This window comes from Urocampus carinirostris, chromosome 10, assembly GCF_059441175.1.
Source record: "Urocampus carinirostris isolate Australia breed hairy pipefish chromosome 10, RoL_Ucar_1.0, whole genome shotgun sequence".
Taxonomy (NCBI): domain Eukaryota; kingdom Metazoa; phylum Chordata; class Actinopteri; order Syngnathiformes; family Syngnathidae; genus Urocampus; species Urocampus carinirostris.
Genome location: NC_142358.1, coordinates 30,001,973 through 30,019,285, shown reverse-complemented (window position 1 = coordinate 30,019,285; position 17,313 = coordinate 30,001,973). Strand labels below are relative to the sequence as shown.

Below are 17,313 nucleotides of genomic sequence, written 5' to 3'. Positions count from 1 at the left end.
TTAAATCTATGCGGCTTATTTTCCAGTGCACTTTAAATATATAATAGAAGACCATTTTTGGGGGGTGCGTCTTATAGTGCGAAATATAATTGTCAAGCGGCGTTGCTTCTCTCAGTCTTGTAGCTGACGTTCTCAGATAAGTATGCTCTGTAGCCAAGCAAGTGTTTGGCAAAAAGCTCAATTCCTTCTTGATGGGGGACTTGCTCTCTCCCACAAAATGCGTCTCTTTCTGTCTCCTCTACTTCTACGCCCCCCTGTCCTTTCTGGCAACAGCACTAGTGCTGTTGGCAACAGTGACCAGAATAAAAACAGCAACAACAGAAAAGTGGGAAGAGGAGGGGGGGACCAAAGCGATTCATTGTAAATGAAGTTGTTGGTTTTTTTTTCAAATCCTGTACTGTTCTCCCTTTTTCCCGCCCTCACCGTTGCTCGCCTCGTGTCAATTAGGTAGTGGAGAATAAAACCAGCTCATCTGGAGAGGGGTGGTGCATTCGGGAGCGAGATGGCTAAGGGAAAGGTTCAGCTACTCCTCCTTGGACTCTTCTTCGTAGCAGCGATTCAGCCCACTCTGCAGGGAGGTAAGCATGTGTTGCAGGTCAACAAAAGTGCTTAAGTAGCAGGTGCAAAACCTTGAGATGTTGGCATTTTTTCATGCCAAGTTTTACTTCTGTTTTCAGGAGGTAACAAATTTAAATGTGAGATTGTTTAATTTCTAATTTTGTTATTTCATCATTAATGTTATATTATATTGCTGATATTTTTGTATTATGTTCTGTAATTTTGAATGAGAACCCCATTTTTTTGTAAATCTTTTCATTCTTGGCTAGTGTCGGATGTGTCATTGCAAAATAGTAACGTTAGAGTTACTATACTCAGTTACTCCCCCAGATTATTGACTCCAAAAATAACTATCTGGTAACAAACTACCGTATGGACCCGAATCGAAGCTAAGATTCCTTTGAGGTAGCCGCATAATAAAATCAATAAAATAAAACGTATACACCAACCTGTGAACGCAGTAAGTCTTTCATATCTTCACACTTGTGCAATCTTGAGAGCTTGCGAATGAACACTTCGTCGAGACACTCCTTATCAATTTTGTCCCTGGGCTCCAATCAGCTTGGAGATCGTACAGTATTCTCAAATTCTGGGTACTGTCCAAGATGTATTGCGAAAATAATTTTACAAATAAAAAGACCTAAATCGTTTACCGTAAATTCTCTGCTTACATTTGCCACATTGATTTTCTGGTGGTTTCTTGTTCCTGTACAAGCCAACTGTCCTTCCCCAAGCATTGCCTACCATTAACTGCTGGTGACACACAACCAAATTTGTACATATAAGCTGACCCCCCTGATTTAGATAATCTATATTATAGTTATAAATTCAGCTTGGATGTGAATGTATTTGGTAGCGAGAAGATCTACATGATGGCGAAATTAAGCTTCTCATACTCTGTGCTAGAGACAGCGCCATCATTACCCAATTCAGTTGAACTCTCTATGTAGAAATATTTGGGGGCGGCAGTAGCTCAGGAGGTAGAGCGCTCGTATCGATCCCAGTTCGAATCCCGGCTTGCCCGTGTTACATGTCGAAGTGTCCTTGGTTAAGACACTGAACCCCTAATACCCCCAATAAGCAGGTTAGCGTCTTACATGGCTGCAATACAAGCCCGCTATTGGGAAATGTGAAGCACACTGTAAAGCGCTTTGGGAAGTCATTGACTTGAAAAGCGCTATATAAATGCAGATAATTTCATTTCATTTCATTTTATTTACGCCCACCCCTGTTGCTAGCCGATCTAGAGTTGAAACTTCTCAGTGAGAGATGCAGGAGTATTCTGCTATCAGAGGACATTGTGAAGCATGAGCTACATTTTATGAGTAGTGGGATAACGTAGTAGCAGAACCATGTTGTAATAATAGTAGCGTTACAAATGTTACTAATAACATGATCAGTACTCATTACCGAGTAACGTAAATTGCAATCCAGGAACGCGTTCCTATGTAACGTGTTTGGTCCAACACAGTTCTTGGCAGTATATCCTAATACGGAGCGTTAATAAAAAGGAGGTCAGTGAGCTCCTGGCCTTTTCTTTGCTTTGCATAAAACACACTCATTTCTTGCTAGGTAAATGAGATTCAATTTTATTTATATATTATTATGTAAGTATATTTAATTATTTTTTTCATAGTGAAGTAAGGTATGTTTAATAGTGATAAAGTGAAAGATATTTTTTCTGTGGGAAATTAATCAGGGAGCTCCATTTAGCCGAGTCACGACCAGTACACAGGGTAGACCCAATCGCGTAACGTTTTCTCACAATTTTATTGAAAGAAAGAGGAAGGGTAGCGCCCGCGATCCGATGCTCGCTGGACGCGGGAAGGAAGTCGTTCTTGCACTCGGATTGTGATACGAATATGGAAGTGGATTTTCCGTAGCGAGCGATGGCTGTATCAGGGACGGAAAAACAGGTCGGTAGCTGGGACAGGGAGAGCAAAAGCATGGTTGGGGTCGGAAACGAGTCGTAAGCCAGGATGGGAGAGTAGACGTAGTCGGGATCAAAAATGTGTCGTAAGTCGGGACGGGAGAGCAGACGTGGTTGGGATCAAAACAGGTCATAGCCGGAGACAAACGGGAGCAAAAACGGGACAGGCGGGAGTCAGGGTAAAAAAAAGGTTCACAGACGGACTGACAACAGGGAATTGACGGGACGAGGTTTAAGTAGGGACAAGGAGCCAATCAGAGCCGGCAGCGGTTGGCGCCAAAAGAGCGGTCACAGGTGATTACCATCGTAATCATGACGAGCCGGGGCAAACTGGTTGAGAGTCACTAACCTACAAAATTAACCATTTTTTGGTTAGTTTACTTTATCTTCTCCAGTTTGGAGTAAGATGTCATGGGTTCATGTGGCTATAAAAGTTTCTCCTCTCAAAGTATGCTCTGATTTCCAATTTCCAGGAAAATAACTTGGACAGCAATCCAAAACCCTGGCTCAACACTCTAATAAAGAAATTATCTCTGCATGCTTGCAAAAGTGTGTCACACTGTTTACTTCAAGCCTGATAGAGGATTAAATGGTTTGTGATCAGGAACATGTTTTATATGTCAGCACTTCTTGTTCTCTCATGACTTAATAATCCCAACTTTTATAGTCAATTTATTGCATGATGTCCCTATTTGATCCATCTGCAAAATCAAATGAGTTGTATTAGAGATATTGCCTGTTTTGATAGAGAGTATAGAAGAATTTGAGTTCCTAGACATTGCGCCAAGTCAAAACAAGATTTTCAAGAAGAAAACTAGGTAAACTCAGATTCTACAAACATAAAATGCGGTGCTATGACTAGTATAGACCTCCACAACATGATGTTATTGGGAAATCATTCGAAGTTACCTCCACTTTGAGATTCTTTATTGCTTATTGCATTATAAAATAAAATTGGGGCATTACCTCTTATAAAACCAATCATCCATCTTTTAAATCTTGGTACAGCTGCTCATTGTCACGGAACACTGGAATATGTCACTGTTGACATCATCTGCATTCATGACATCATGTGGCCCGGACGTTTATTTACTAATTTATTCTTGGGGAAGGATTTTAACCCAAAAAAAAAAAAAAAAAAAAAAAAAAAACAATGCTAATGTATGTATAAATAAACAATACTAATACAACTTTGGAAATAAATTGAAATTTATTAAACTGGGTATCTTTTGTGGGTTTTTTTTTTGCATTCAGAATTTTGTGAATTAAAGGTAAGTGTGGCCCAAAAAAAGAAATCATTATAAGTAAATGTTTTGGCATAAAAATTGACACAATGTAAAATAAATCACACCTATCGTGATACAAGAATATTACTGGTATTTTACCAATAGGGCAATCATTAAAAAAAATCAGTGTATTATGAAAAAAAGTGTATGTATTGAAAAAGGAAAAATACAACTTTAGATGTACAAAATATTTTTTCTCCAAGAGGGAAAAATTCCACTTATCGTTATATACAAAAAAAATAACAGTTAAAATTCCTTATTTTCTCCGATAGGGTAATCATTAAAAAAGCATTATAATAGTATAAAAGTTTCAAATGAATTGGAATACAAAAAATCAAAAATCTTAAATGTGGAACATCTTCTCTTTTTCCAAGAAGAAAAGATAGACGTATAAAAATATGAAAAAAATATACTTGCATATATTTTCTCCATCAGAGTCATTATTTAGAGAAAAAAAACATTATATTAGAAAATACACTTATTTATTTTACATATTATGAAATAAGAAAAATAGAACTTAAAATGAGCAAACTCTTCTTTTATGCAGTGTCTGTATATAATTAATATCACCATTAAGTTAAGTCAAGTCAAGTCATGTTTATTTGTGTAGCCCTTTATTACAAAGAGTCTGCACAGACCACAGATTATTGCAAACCACAGACTGTTATCACACCATCCCCTGATCTAAAACCTACATGAGGGCAAGGAAAAACTCAAACACCTCATGAGGAAAATAAAGAAACCCTGAGAAGGGACTGCACATGAGGTAATCCCCCCTTCCAGGATGACCAGGCTGCAATGGATGTTGCAATAACAAATAATACACAGATATTGTCAACATAATCATATGCTTCAAGAATAGAAGTGTATTTTAAGCTTAGATTTAAACATTTCCACTGAGGTTGCAGATCGAATCTCAGGGGGAAGAGCATTCCACAGCACTGGGGCCCAAATGGAGAACGCTCTCGAACTTGTGGATCTCTTCTTGGCTCTTGGGTTCACTCGTAGACCAGCATTTTCAGAGCGAAGGCTCCGGACCGGAACATTATGGGAAATTAATTCTGAAAGATATGAGGGAGCAAGTCCATGCATGATTTTGTATACTACCCACAAAACCTTAAAATCACATCTCAAGATAACAGGGAGCCAATGCAGGTTAGCTAAAATCGGGGTAATGTGATCAAACTTTCTCGTCTTAGTTAAAAGCCTCGCTGCAGCATTGAAAAATAGATGTATTTTGAAGAACATTTTAGAATAAATTGCCTTTCATCCTATGTATAGCATATATTATCGTGAAATAACATCATCATTTGATTACTTTTAAACAATATTAATACAAATGCTTCTTTGTGATTTCATTTAAGAGCTGGCCTATCCCTTAGAGCGCCTTCGGGTACCCCGGGGGTACAGGTACCCCTGGTTGAGAACCAATGATCTTGTCTATTGAGGGACAAACAACCATTCACACTCATATTCACACTACGCACACACAATCTATTTAGTCATAGTTATATTATTCAAAGCTGAATTGTGTGTGATATTATTTGCGTGTGCAACTGTCCTTAAAAGTCTCATTTTAGAAAAAGAAAAAGAAAAAAACCAACTCATGAAGGCTGCTGTGTCCTAATGCTGTTCAAGCTCTCAGTATCGCAACTACCAACCGGCTCATTGACTGTTTAATCACCGTTTTGAAGTTAAACAGAAGCGACAGCTGTTCCACATGCTGTCCTATGCGTGGCACTCTCTTGAGAAGTTGCCAATATTCTTGTTTAAATCCACATTTTCTTTATAAACTCAACTCCATTATGGGGATCTACCTCAGACAGACACATATGCAGACAGTGTATTTAGACCATGTGTGTAGATAAAACACGTGGTCGAGATGTCCTGCACTCTCAAGCAGATGGACACAGACAGATTATTCATGTGTCTTGATGACATTTTGAATTTCTTAAGTTTACAGAGAAGAATCAGATTAATCTATAACCAACGCGGAGACAAAACATGTGTTTTTAAAGGGGTTTATTTCAAGAGGCGTTTGACTTTGGAGCTTATCTAGTTCAGACAGAGAAAGACATTGTGTTTGCATGCCTTTCCTCCCACTCTCACTCAGGCCGTGAGTTTACTTTTCATCCCTTTTTACACCGCTCTGATTTGCTTGAGCTATTTGTCTATGTCAGCCCAGCACTAAAATATAGTCATCCAAACTAAGTACACAAATGTCAGAAACAAATTGTGCTTCTTTTATTATTTATAACACCAGTGTTGGGTGTGTTACTGAGAAGAGTAATTAGTTACAGTTACGAGTTACTTCATTTAAAAAATATTTTTGTTACTACCCAAATTACTGGCACTCAAAAGTAGTGTGTTACTCTGAAAGTGTCACGGTTGCCATGGCGCCGAACTGGCCCCGCCCGTATTTAAGCTCAGTGCGCTCACTCTTCCTTTGTCAGTCCGTCAACGAACCTCTGCCTGACGTGGGTTTCCTGTTGGTATTTTCTGTCCTGTATTGTTCCCGTTTATTTTGTCGTGTTTAATATCGGTTTCCAGTTTCCTTCCCGTCTAGTTTGTCCTGTTTAATTTCGATATCCTGTTTTGACATCAATCCTGACAGTCTCGTTGTCTGATATCGGTTTCTAGTTTGTCCTGTTTAATTTTGGTATCCTATTTTGATATCAATCCTGTCCGTCCCGCCCTGTCCAGTATCGACCCTATCGGTCCGATATCTGCTCGGGCAATTGGTATCGATCTTGTCGGCCTCTGGCTTCCTATCATTCCACGCCAGACTGCCGCCCAACGTGCATGGCTCCCCATTTCCCGTAAAATAAAAGGCTTGTGTGAGAAACGCATTTGGGTCCTGATCCTGTTCCAGTTCTTGACAGAAACTAACTGTATCTAGTTACGAATTAATGTAGATGCTCACGTTGAATTTTATACTATATACGGTCGGGAGAATATCTGAATTTCAGTAGGGAGAAATTACGCTCTCTTGTACTCTGTGCTTGAGATTGGGCCACCGTTACTGTATTCAGTCGTATTTTGTAGGTTGATATCAACATGAACACCCTTTGTAGGTGTCGCAATCAGATTTGTTCTGCTGGCGGATTGAGGACAGTATAATGCGTCTTGAGGGAGGGAGTAACCCTCAAAAAGAAGAGGACATCACAATTAATGATCTGCTCTTAAACCTGGGGAATGCTTGGGTGATAATTTTACAAAAAAAAGGGTTCTCCATGTTTAAAATTAGTAGAGTGACGCACCATGCTGTATCAACAGTTGAGTTACGAAATATTTAATAACACGTTACAGTCCTCACTACCAAGAAAAGTAATTGTGTTCTAGGAATGCGTTACTCCTAACAATGTATTGAACAAATGTGTTATTCCAGCAGTTTTTCACGTATCTCAGTGGAGGTATGAAACATGTGCCAAGAACGGAACCATTAAATTTGGAACTCATCAATTATAAAGCATTTTCACACAGAATGATGGTGGTCCCTCCCTTTCCCAACAGGATTGTCGGGATTATCTGAAAACAAAGCTTCCTAGATGGGGTTTTGCGCTCTCTGAGTGCTTGTCCTCATCCGACTGGCATTTCAGATGGAGAGAGATTAAATAGTTTGCCTCTAAAACAAAGCCATTCATCCATAAAAAACGTATTTTTTCTCCATTCCAGCACGTGTTACTCATCAGGTCAAAGGCCAATAATTATAGGCATCGGCTAAATCTGTTCAAAATCCTTATTAAATCCACCCATAACATCATATGGTTGTGAAACCAACTCCATCTGTGTGTGCACTAAAACTAATGGGGGTGGAAGAAATAACCGAGCCTAGTCCTAGGGTCAAGTATCACTGAAAAACATGAACATTATTAGAAGCCCATTGGACTTGTTTCACATGCTCAGACCATTTGCACTCGCTTGAGTTATGATCGCGCTAAAGGCACATCTGAGAATTTTCTAACGACAAGACCAAACAGTTTATGCTACCTGGCGGGAAAACTGAGAAACGATTGGTTAATCAATAAGTCGATTGTCTTATCAACAAAATACTGGGACCAAAACAGTATCTGTTTTGTCTTGATTTGAAAAGAAAAAATGTTAAACAATTCTGCTAACAAACTTTATTTGTACAGTACAAGACATGTTTATTTTTAGGGTAATCTTCAACACAAAGATATCGTATTTAATGAAGATGAAGAGTATGTATGTCCGTGGTAGAATATTCCCTCTCAAATCCATGTTAATATGAGTAAAATTGTCATGAACCAGAACAGGATCAGGACCCAACGCGTGACGTTACTCACACAAGCCTTTTATTTTACGGGAAATGGGGAGTCATGCACGTTAGGCAGCAGTCTGGCGTAAAATGATAGGAAGCCAGTGGCTGACGAGATCGATACCAATTGATATAGGACAGATGGGGTCGATACCGGACAGGATGGGACAGACAGAATAGATAATGAAACAGGATATCGAAAATAAACAGGACAAACTAGACGGGAACGAAAACTGGAGAGAATAATTAACAGGAATAAAATAGACGGGAACAAAACTGGAAACGGATATTAAACAGAACAAAAATAAATGGGAACAATACAGGGAATACCAACAGGAAAAGAAAAGAAGAAGAGAATTTACTTTTATTGTCATTCTTGTGCCCATGCACACAGAACGAAATGTCGATACATCTGATCTGCACAGTTTAACTGTTGCGTGCCGATGTAGCCGCAGCCGAACAGGGCGCCGCCATTTTAGACCCAACTGCTGTGTTGGGAGTCATTAGGTGACCAAACCACCCAATTCAAACCCTTAATGCCGAGCGCCAAGCAGGGAGGCAATGAGTACCAATGTTGTAAGTCTTAGGCATGAACCAGCGACCTCCCAGTCTCGGAGCGGGCGCCCTACCCACAAGGCCACCGAGCTGGTAAAAGGGAATCCAGTATGTGTTCACCTTGTTAGGCGAGCGTGATAACCACTATACTATGGAAAACAGGACCGAGTCAAAACCCACGTCTTGCGGGGCAGAGGTTCGTTGACGGACTGACAAAGGAAAAATGAGAGCACTGAGCTTGAATAGACGGAAAGCCAATCTGTCAATGAGCCGCAGCTGGTGCCACACAGGAGGGGCCGATTGGGCGCCATGGCAGCCGTGACAAAAAAATTGTCTTATCAAGGAGATTTTATTCTAACTTTAGTTAAGAATATATCTTAAAATAGCCAAAGTTATCTACTATCTGCTGATATTTTGTTATTTTCCGATTTTTTTTTTTAAGAAACAACGTTAAATATTACATCAACAAAAACATATCCTCAAAATAAGCAAAGGTTTCTGCCAATGTGGTAAGAATGTAATTTTTTACACAAAAGTTAAAAACCATACCAGGATTTGTTAACATAAAATTCAACACCATCTAAGATAACCTAGCTCATCCCACAAACATGTTTAGCTGATCATTTTCTATATCTCGGATGGGCTGGGAAGCTAACCCAGGTTCCAATTTTAAATATTTTTATTTTATTTTTCTAGTGTAGGTGCAAAAAAATAAATTTTGTGAATTCCCTAGGTTCTGTTGGAAATGTATTTGCACCACCGCCATCTACTGGACTGGAACATAGAGTTGACAAAAACAGGCAACAAACAAACACAAAAACAAGCAGACAAATAGTTGGAATGTCCATTGCTTCAAGTCGATGTGGTTCCACGAAAATCCTTTACAAAAAATTGGAGTAGATTGTTTTCTTAATGCTTAATTAAATATCATTTCTTCTACAGTCTACATGTCAAAACGTCTATTGCCAGTTTTGAAACCTGACAGTTGTTTTGTACGAAATTGCTGTTTTTAAATCATAAATACGGAGACATTTTTTATATTCATGTACTACTATTAAACCCCAAAATGAGTTACTACAGTTAATCTCACATTTTAGGAGATATTCATGCGCTTTGGCATGATAAAATAAATGATTTTGAACACTTTGGAAAACTCTCAAGTTACAACGATCACAAGGGAAGAATAGCTTTTTATAACCTAAAACAAGACCAAAAAAAAAGAAACGTGATCCTCTCTAGAATGAGATGATTGAGACATAGTTTATGGAAGTTACGTTGGTTCCTTCAAACCAATTAATGGAGATTTACAGAATACTACTTTTGTATAAAAAGCACAAGATTCCAATGTTAGCTCAGGACTTCTGGTCAATTCCTAAAACTTCATTCCAAAGACTTCAATACTTCAGGCTTTATTGATAAAGACTTGTGAATACACATCTCAATCGTGTTTTGGCAGATGTGAGAGGTGACCACGAGTTATTGGATTCAAGTGAACCACGGGGACCACAGTGCTCATCAGGTTGATTCAATCAGAAAAAACATCGGAAATCAGAAATTCTTTACTTTCTTCTAGTGCATTTACAAAGTCAGTTTGATGACTTTTAGTGGTTTACCGACTTCACCCCTGTGGTCAGGAGCTCGCTCAGAAGCCTTAAGCGATTTTGGCTTTCCGTTTGTAAAAGAGCTGCCATGGACATTAATGTCCTTTGGCCTTAGTTCTGTACAGGGTAGGCCCTTTTAGATCTGACAACTTTACCAATAGCATTTAGTTTGACTTTAATGCTAATGTCCGCTGGCTGAAGTCTCTACAGCAGTAGCCAGAATCTGTTAACATTTTGGCCCCCACATTTTCGTGCCACCATGACTACTGTTAAAAATATTTCAGGGTTCAGACAGATAGTCTGGAATGACTTTTTACAGTAAACACGAATAATTATATTCGTACAATAACTGATTTTTTTGAGAGATATACAAAACATTTTCTGACACCAAATCATCAGCATCTCCTTATGACAAAATCAAGCTGTTGTTAAAAATGTGCAAAAATAATCTTCCGTGGAACACTATATTCCGTACATAAACAACTCTCAAAATCGTTACAAATCAAGCAAACTAATTTAATGCATTTCAATGGAATACAAATTCCCGTTTTTTTTTTCTCATTAATTCACCCATGACGTATTTTGTCACGTCCAACTATGAGATGGTAATGATTAAAACCCCACTTTTTCCAATCAGAGGGTGCATTGCACAACAAAGTTCGAATGAGACAGCTTAAAATTTGTATGGCCAAGTTCAGATGTGAGTAATGGCAACAAACACATAAAAAAGTACAAATGAAATTGTATACCCTCAGATCTAAACCAGGCTTCAATTGTGTGTTGATAAAAATCTGATTAAAAAGAACTCATACATCTGCCAATGTGACTGCTCTGTAACCCAAAAGATCAGATTTATTTGAACACCGCCATTGCAATTTTAAACTTCAACAGAATACTGTCGGCATCTGCATCCCTTTCTAATGTTAACATACGTTTGTCTCTTAACTGATGTTGTCAAAATTCGTACCAATTTGTACTCAGTTACCTAAACGTTTAATACAGTATTGATATATTGGATTCGATTTTTATATACTGTATAAACACGAGATGTATTTCAAGGGCAGAGATCTCTCTACCCCCCTCCTTATTGGAAGTCGAAGAAACATAATACCGTCAGGACCAGAACGGAAACAGGACCCAATTGCGTTACGTTTCTCACAAGTTTTATTAAAAGGAAAGAGGAAGGGCTGCGCCCACAATCCGGTGATCGCTGGACGCGGGAAGCAAGTCACTCTCGTACTCGGATTGTGATCCAAACGCGAAGTGGATCTTCCGTAGTGAGCGATGGCGGTGTCAAGGACAGAAAAACAGGTTGATAGCCGGGACAGGAGAGCAAAAAACGTGGTCGGGGTCAGAAATGGGTTTTAAGCCGGGACGGGAGAGCAGACGTAGTCAGAATCAAAACGGGTCGTAGCCAGAAAACAGACGGTAGCAAAAAACAGGTGGGAGTCAGGGTCGAAAAAGGCTTGCCTAGTGTTAACTGAGGTTCCCAGACGTACTGACAAAAGGGGACAGATAGGAGTGGGTTGAAATAGGGACAGGGAATCCGAGGCAGTTGTCTCAAGTGAGACAACATCTTTTCCTTGCACCATTGGTATTTCATGTTGTGAAATTTCAAAATGCAATTAATCCCCTTGAAGGTTGAGTGAAATTTTTATAAGACTTAATTGACACTGGATGGAAAAACCCAGAGTCTTTCTTCATGTGCCCCTAAACTTTTATTAAGACACCTTATGTTTGCTTTTTCGAGTACATAGCTCACCCTGATGCTCTTTCAAAACATAGATTCAGTTTACACCAGGGTCACCAACTTTTTTGAAGCTAAGAGCGACTTTTCTGTTATTGACAGTAAAAGTAGAATAGTGGAAGACCTATAATGTGGATTTTCATTCATAAAATGTCATAATTCATAAAATTCATTCATAAAATAGCAACTAATATCTCATTACAATGTTGTTAATATCTTATTAACATGTTTTTGCAATGGTTTAATGATTAGAGATGGCACAAAAAAAAAATTGTTAGTCAGCCATAAAATAATTCGAAAAGGGCTCTAAGCACATGTATAAAACTCATGGCCCAGGGGCAAAATGTGGCCCGCAACTTCATGTTATGTAGCCCGCGAGAAAAACGGGTTCTAAAGTGTGCACCAGATAGCCCCTAAGAACAGTACCCTGGGGCAGGTTCTAAAAATAACCAACCTCAATTTTCTAGTAATTTTATTTCCAGCTAACATGACGTTTAAATGTTTTACTTAACTACTAATAATTACAACCTGGTAACAACAAAGTAACATAGTAATAACAGAAGATGCTTTTCTAGAAACTTAATATCAAAACAGTAGCCGTTCGCGCCGGTCAGCGACAAAAAGTACCTCAAAGCTTCAAAAAGGTTGGTGACCCCTGGCTTAAAATGTCTGAGCATCTAAAAATAAATAGGTTGAGAGGGTGATTTGAGCAAAATTACATTTCCAACAATGCCCCAGTGACTGCTCAGTGTCACTACACGGCAGTGTTTCCATATCAGTGCCATAGAGAGGAAGTGGGAAATGAATTTTCCAAAGAATATCCAAGAATAGATTGCCATATTTAGTTTATAACATAATCTATATTTGTAACATTTTTTAAGGCAACTGCAATGTTTGTAACTTAATAATGAATACATTCAGAGTTATTTTACATAAAGGAGTAGTTACATTTATTATACATTCGGTTTAATTACATTTAGTTACATGTATAGGTTACAATGGTAATGTGGCTGTCAAGACCAGAACGAAGACAGGACTCACTTGCGTGCGTTTCTCTGAGTTTTATTAGGAAGAAAGGGTAGAATACAGGATCCGTAGATCCTAGATCGTGGGGAGCAGGTTACTCGGACGCGGAAGTGGTATTTCCGTGGCGAGCAAAGGCAGTGTCGAGAGCGGGGAAAATCAGATCGATGGCCGGGACGAGGGAGCATAAACGTAATCAAGTTCAGAAAAGGGGTCGGAGCCAGGAATCAAATAGGAATCTGGACAGGAGAAAGTCAGCGTCGAAAAGGCTTCCCTAGCGTGAGCTGAGGTTCACCGACGGACTGACAACGGGTGACAGGAAGATGGGGGTTTAAAAAGAGATAAGCAGCCAATCAGCGTCCGAGGCAGTTGGCGCCAAAGGAGCAGACTCAGGTGCCTCGCATCGGTGATCATGGCAGTGGCAATCCGCGATAAGTAGTTTGACACCAAATGGGTGATAACATATGTAATTCATAAGGAAATTTGAAATCGTTTTTGTATAACCTTGTTGGTGTCCCTTGTTTCAGAGTCTCACGTATACCTAACACAGAAAGTTGAAGGAACCCAAAAATAAAACTTGGATATGCCCTCTGAAGCTCAAGTACATTCAAGCGAGTTTTTATAATATAGACTCTTTACAGATACCAAATATATTTTTTGGCCACATCACTGCCGTTCCTATCAAGAGGAACTCACTTAGGTCAACAAACAGGTTGACTTGAACTCTTTTGGAAGTCTTTGCTGATAGTGTCACAAGTCTATGGAAACCAAAATTAAAAACAATTGGAGGCCTTCTGCCCAAGTCATCAATCTCACCCTGTTAAGTAGGGAATAGACCTCAATGTGTTACTATCATTGTTACTGTTATTACTATGTTATGACCACAAGTGGGGCTAAAATAGGCTCAGTACACTACAAAAACATCTTCCCCGAAAAAGGGCGATTGCGTCCCCTGGTTTTCGAGTGTTTCGATAACATGAGTGTGAACATTTTTTGGACATTACATATACTTCAGACTGTCACTCGCTTGTCCAGCAGACAAAGGAAGGAAAGACAAGATAGGAGTAGGGTTGTCACATGCTTGATAGTTTCAGGGTGCAAGAGTCAAGCCTGTGCATGCTGTCCATTTGCGGAGATATTTCACTATCCACTTGTCAGATTAGGATTCAGAATTCGTACGGGATACGTTCCGGACGATCATTTGTGAGTTGAATTTGTTCGTAAGTTGCTTCAGTAAATGGTAAATGGTCTGCATTTGTATAGCGCTTTTCAAGTCAATGATGAACTCCCAAAGCGCTTTACAATGTGCTTCACACTTACCCATTCACACACACACTCACACACCAATAGCAGCCATGCAAGGCGCCGACCTGCTTATTGGGGGCATTAGGGATTCAGTGTCTTGCACAAGGACACTTCGACATATAACACAGAGGAGCCGGGAATCGAACCTGCGATCTCTTCATTCCAAGACGAGCGCTCTACCTCCTGAGCTAATGCCCCAGTTCTATATTTTGTATCTTTAAGATTTATATAAATATGTTTAAGTCCTGTATAAGCAGTTTGTACTAAAATTTAAACATTTAATAAAATAATATCTTCTATTAAGATAAATAAAGTTAAGTTTAATTTACTTTTGGAAGATGAGCTTCAAGAGTTAGGCGACTTCCTCCCCCATGGTAGAAAGTGGACAAAAAAAGCAGTCCAACCATTATCTCAACCGCATTAAGCTTTCTTATTCCACTTTCATTTCAAAAGAAACGCCACGCCTCTCCTTTACACTTTACACCGACCATATTGAATGTATGCATTTGATATTAAACAAAAAAAATGTCAAAGTTCTTAGAGTGATGGTGATACAGTATAGTATGTTTACACACGAACTGGGAAGAGGAAGCCGGATTTCTTCTTCGGGGCGGATGCTGGGTGACCTCTCACAGCGCCACCACTTACTGGTAGCGGCGGAAAGAAGCATTACAGTAATGTCCTGTACTCGGAAAAAGTGCATACTATGCAAAATCTAACTTACGTCCGGATATTTTTCAACATTCCAAAAAAAATGTTCTCATCTACCGTTTTTCGTAACTCGAATGTTTGTAAATAGGGGAATGTCTGTACTGTCACCATTGGGTAAACATTTCATTCGAAATCAGTGAACAGGCCACGTAAACCAAGTGTCACGCGTTAATCATCCAAAGTACGTAGACCTAGGGTTTACTGATAATAGGCAGTGATTCAACCATGATAACTAAAATAAATGCAATTATTAGCTTGAATGAGTTTACAAACTTGAGCAATCTGCATGTGATTTTTCATGTGTTTTTTTTTCAGACAGAACTGTTCCATCCGCTCTAGAGCTATTCATTACACGAGAGGGGCTTGCACAACCGCAGCGCTGTGTGGTGGAAATAGCCCATTACTCACTGGCTTGTTTTTTAAATGAAGCAAAAACGCTACTTTTAAGGGTCACAAAGAGCAATTGTGAGAACTGTCATTAACACGGGAGGCACTGCGGAAATCGACGTCATTGCCGTGACTTGAGTCGGAAAACAAAGCAAGTTGTGACTAAATGGTTCCTAAACCCTTGTCCAGTCAGTTTGTTGACCCAATTTACCTTGTGTACCTGTTCACGTAGCTTAGACTGGGGCTTGGGTGCTAAATAAATATGTCGCCAATCAGTTTCAAGGTATACTTAACATCCATATTTAAAACTTTGATTAGAAGTTAAGAACTATTTTAACCAACTATTGAGTTCTTACTCATTAGGTCAAAGGGCCATTATTCTGATATGCATTTCTTTACATTTAGTACTACGCTGTTATTTTTAGGAGTATGGTTAATATAATATCACTCAACCACAAATACATCTTTCTCAAAAAGAACACTGTGGTTTTACTTATTGTAAATGATATGTTATTTGTAAATAGATCATTGCTGTATGTAAAGCCCTATGTTGGGAATCCACCGTTACGTAACAGCGTTATTTTTTCAGTTACAGGATAATCTAACTAATACTTTTTCTGCTGTTACAAAGACGTTATTGTTACGAACTGTCTAAAGCGGTCGGTTACTTTCGATGCAGAATGCTAACGATATCGTGCCGCCCTTGGTACAACTCAGCGGCGCTTTTTTACGCTCTCCTTAGAGTTGTTTATGTCACGTCTTTTTCCAAATTCCAAATAGCCACTACCATATACCGGTAGTTAGATTCGGATTACAAAAGTAGTATTTACTAATGGGCCGAAAGAAAAGGCGAACAAGGGCTGAGTTGTGACGGCACCCAACTCGTGTCGATGATGAACGAAACGGCTGTATGAGCCGGCTCTTGGAAGTGAATGAACGAGCCGGCTCCCAGCACTCAAAACCTGGTTTCCTCTAAGACCCTTTTTAACTTGTGATCAACCAATATTCATTTTTGGGGGATTCTGTGTTGTTGACTTTAAAAAAAAGTTTTTTCTAATATTAGTCGGAATTCCAATCGTAAACTCCAGTCAAAGACGTCACTGCAGTATTTTATATTTGTTCGGAAAATTTCAATTTATTTGACAAAGAACTCATTTAAAAAAGTAACAGAAATATGAATCTTTTACATGGGTAAATTTTCTAGAAAATCACAACTATTCGTTACTGGCGAGATATTTTAGACAACTTTCTGCTGGTAACCCAGGTGTTCTTTTTAAATGGGCACCCAGTAACCACTGACTTAGTAATAATATAATATATATCCTCTTTTTGGTTTTGAAATGTGTAAAACAAAGCATAGTTAATTTTTGCCTTTTTTTTAATGCTTTATTTGCCTTTATGGAATGTTCACATTGTGGAATTGCCAGATGTGTTTAAGAAATAAAAAACAGGAGTTGATTCAAAATCCGTATAAAATTGAGTCTTACTTATTCTCAGCTCAAACTCAGCATTGTAACCGACAAATGTTTTGACTACATGCGGTCGTGTTTTTACATGTATATCTTTCGGGACAATTACTTCCCACAATGCCTTTTTCTTTATTCAGTTCAGAATCTCATGCGCTTTGTAGAAACTTGGAGTAACTAAGTTGCTAAGTAATATATTTTGTCCATTTGATCAATGCATGAATAAAGTACTTTTTTATTTTATGTGCAGCCCTACACCTTACTGTAATTTTAATTGCATGTGCCCGAGAGTCCAGTGCGCCTAATATATAAAAAAAAAATATATCATAAATGACTATTTTTTTTGGAGGTGTGCCTTCTAATCTGGTGCACGTTATAGTACATAAAATACTTTAAGATTGCTTAAACGTATTCAAATATAAATTAGGTTGCTCAGCTATTCCAGTGAACTTGATGCCCCCAGTT

The 17,313-nt window shown here is 38.8% G+C and overlaps 1 protein-coding gene across 1 annotated transcript in view; it reads left to right on the top strand.

Moving 5' to 3' along the window:
• Positions 1 to 465: 465 nt before the first annotated feature.
• Positions 466 to 17,313, top strand: part of elna (elastin a) — a 77,119-nt gene continuing 60,271 nt past the window's right edge. The window contains exon 1 of the mRNA XM_088346275.1: positions 466 to 578. Coding sequence (XP_088202401.1) covers positions 503 to 578 — 76 coding nt within the window. The 5' untranslated portion in view covers positions 466 to 502. The remainder of the gene's footprint in view (positions 579 to 17,313) is intronic.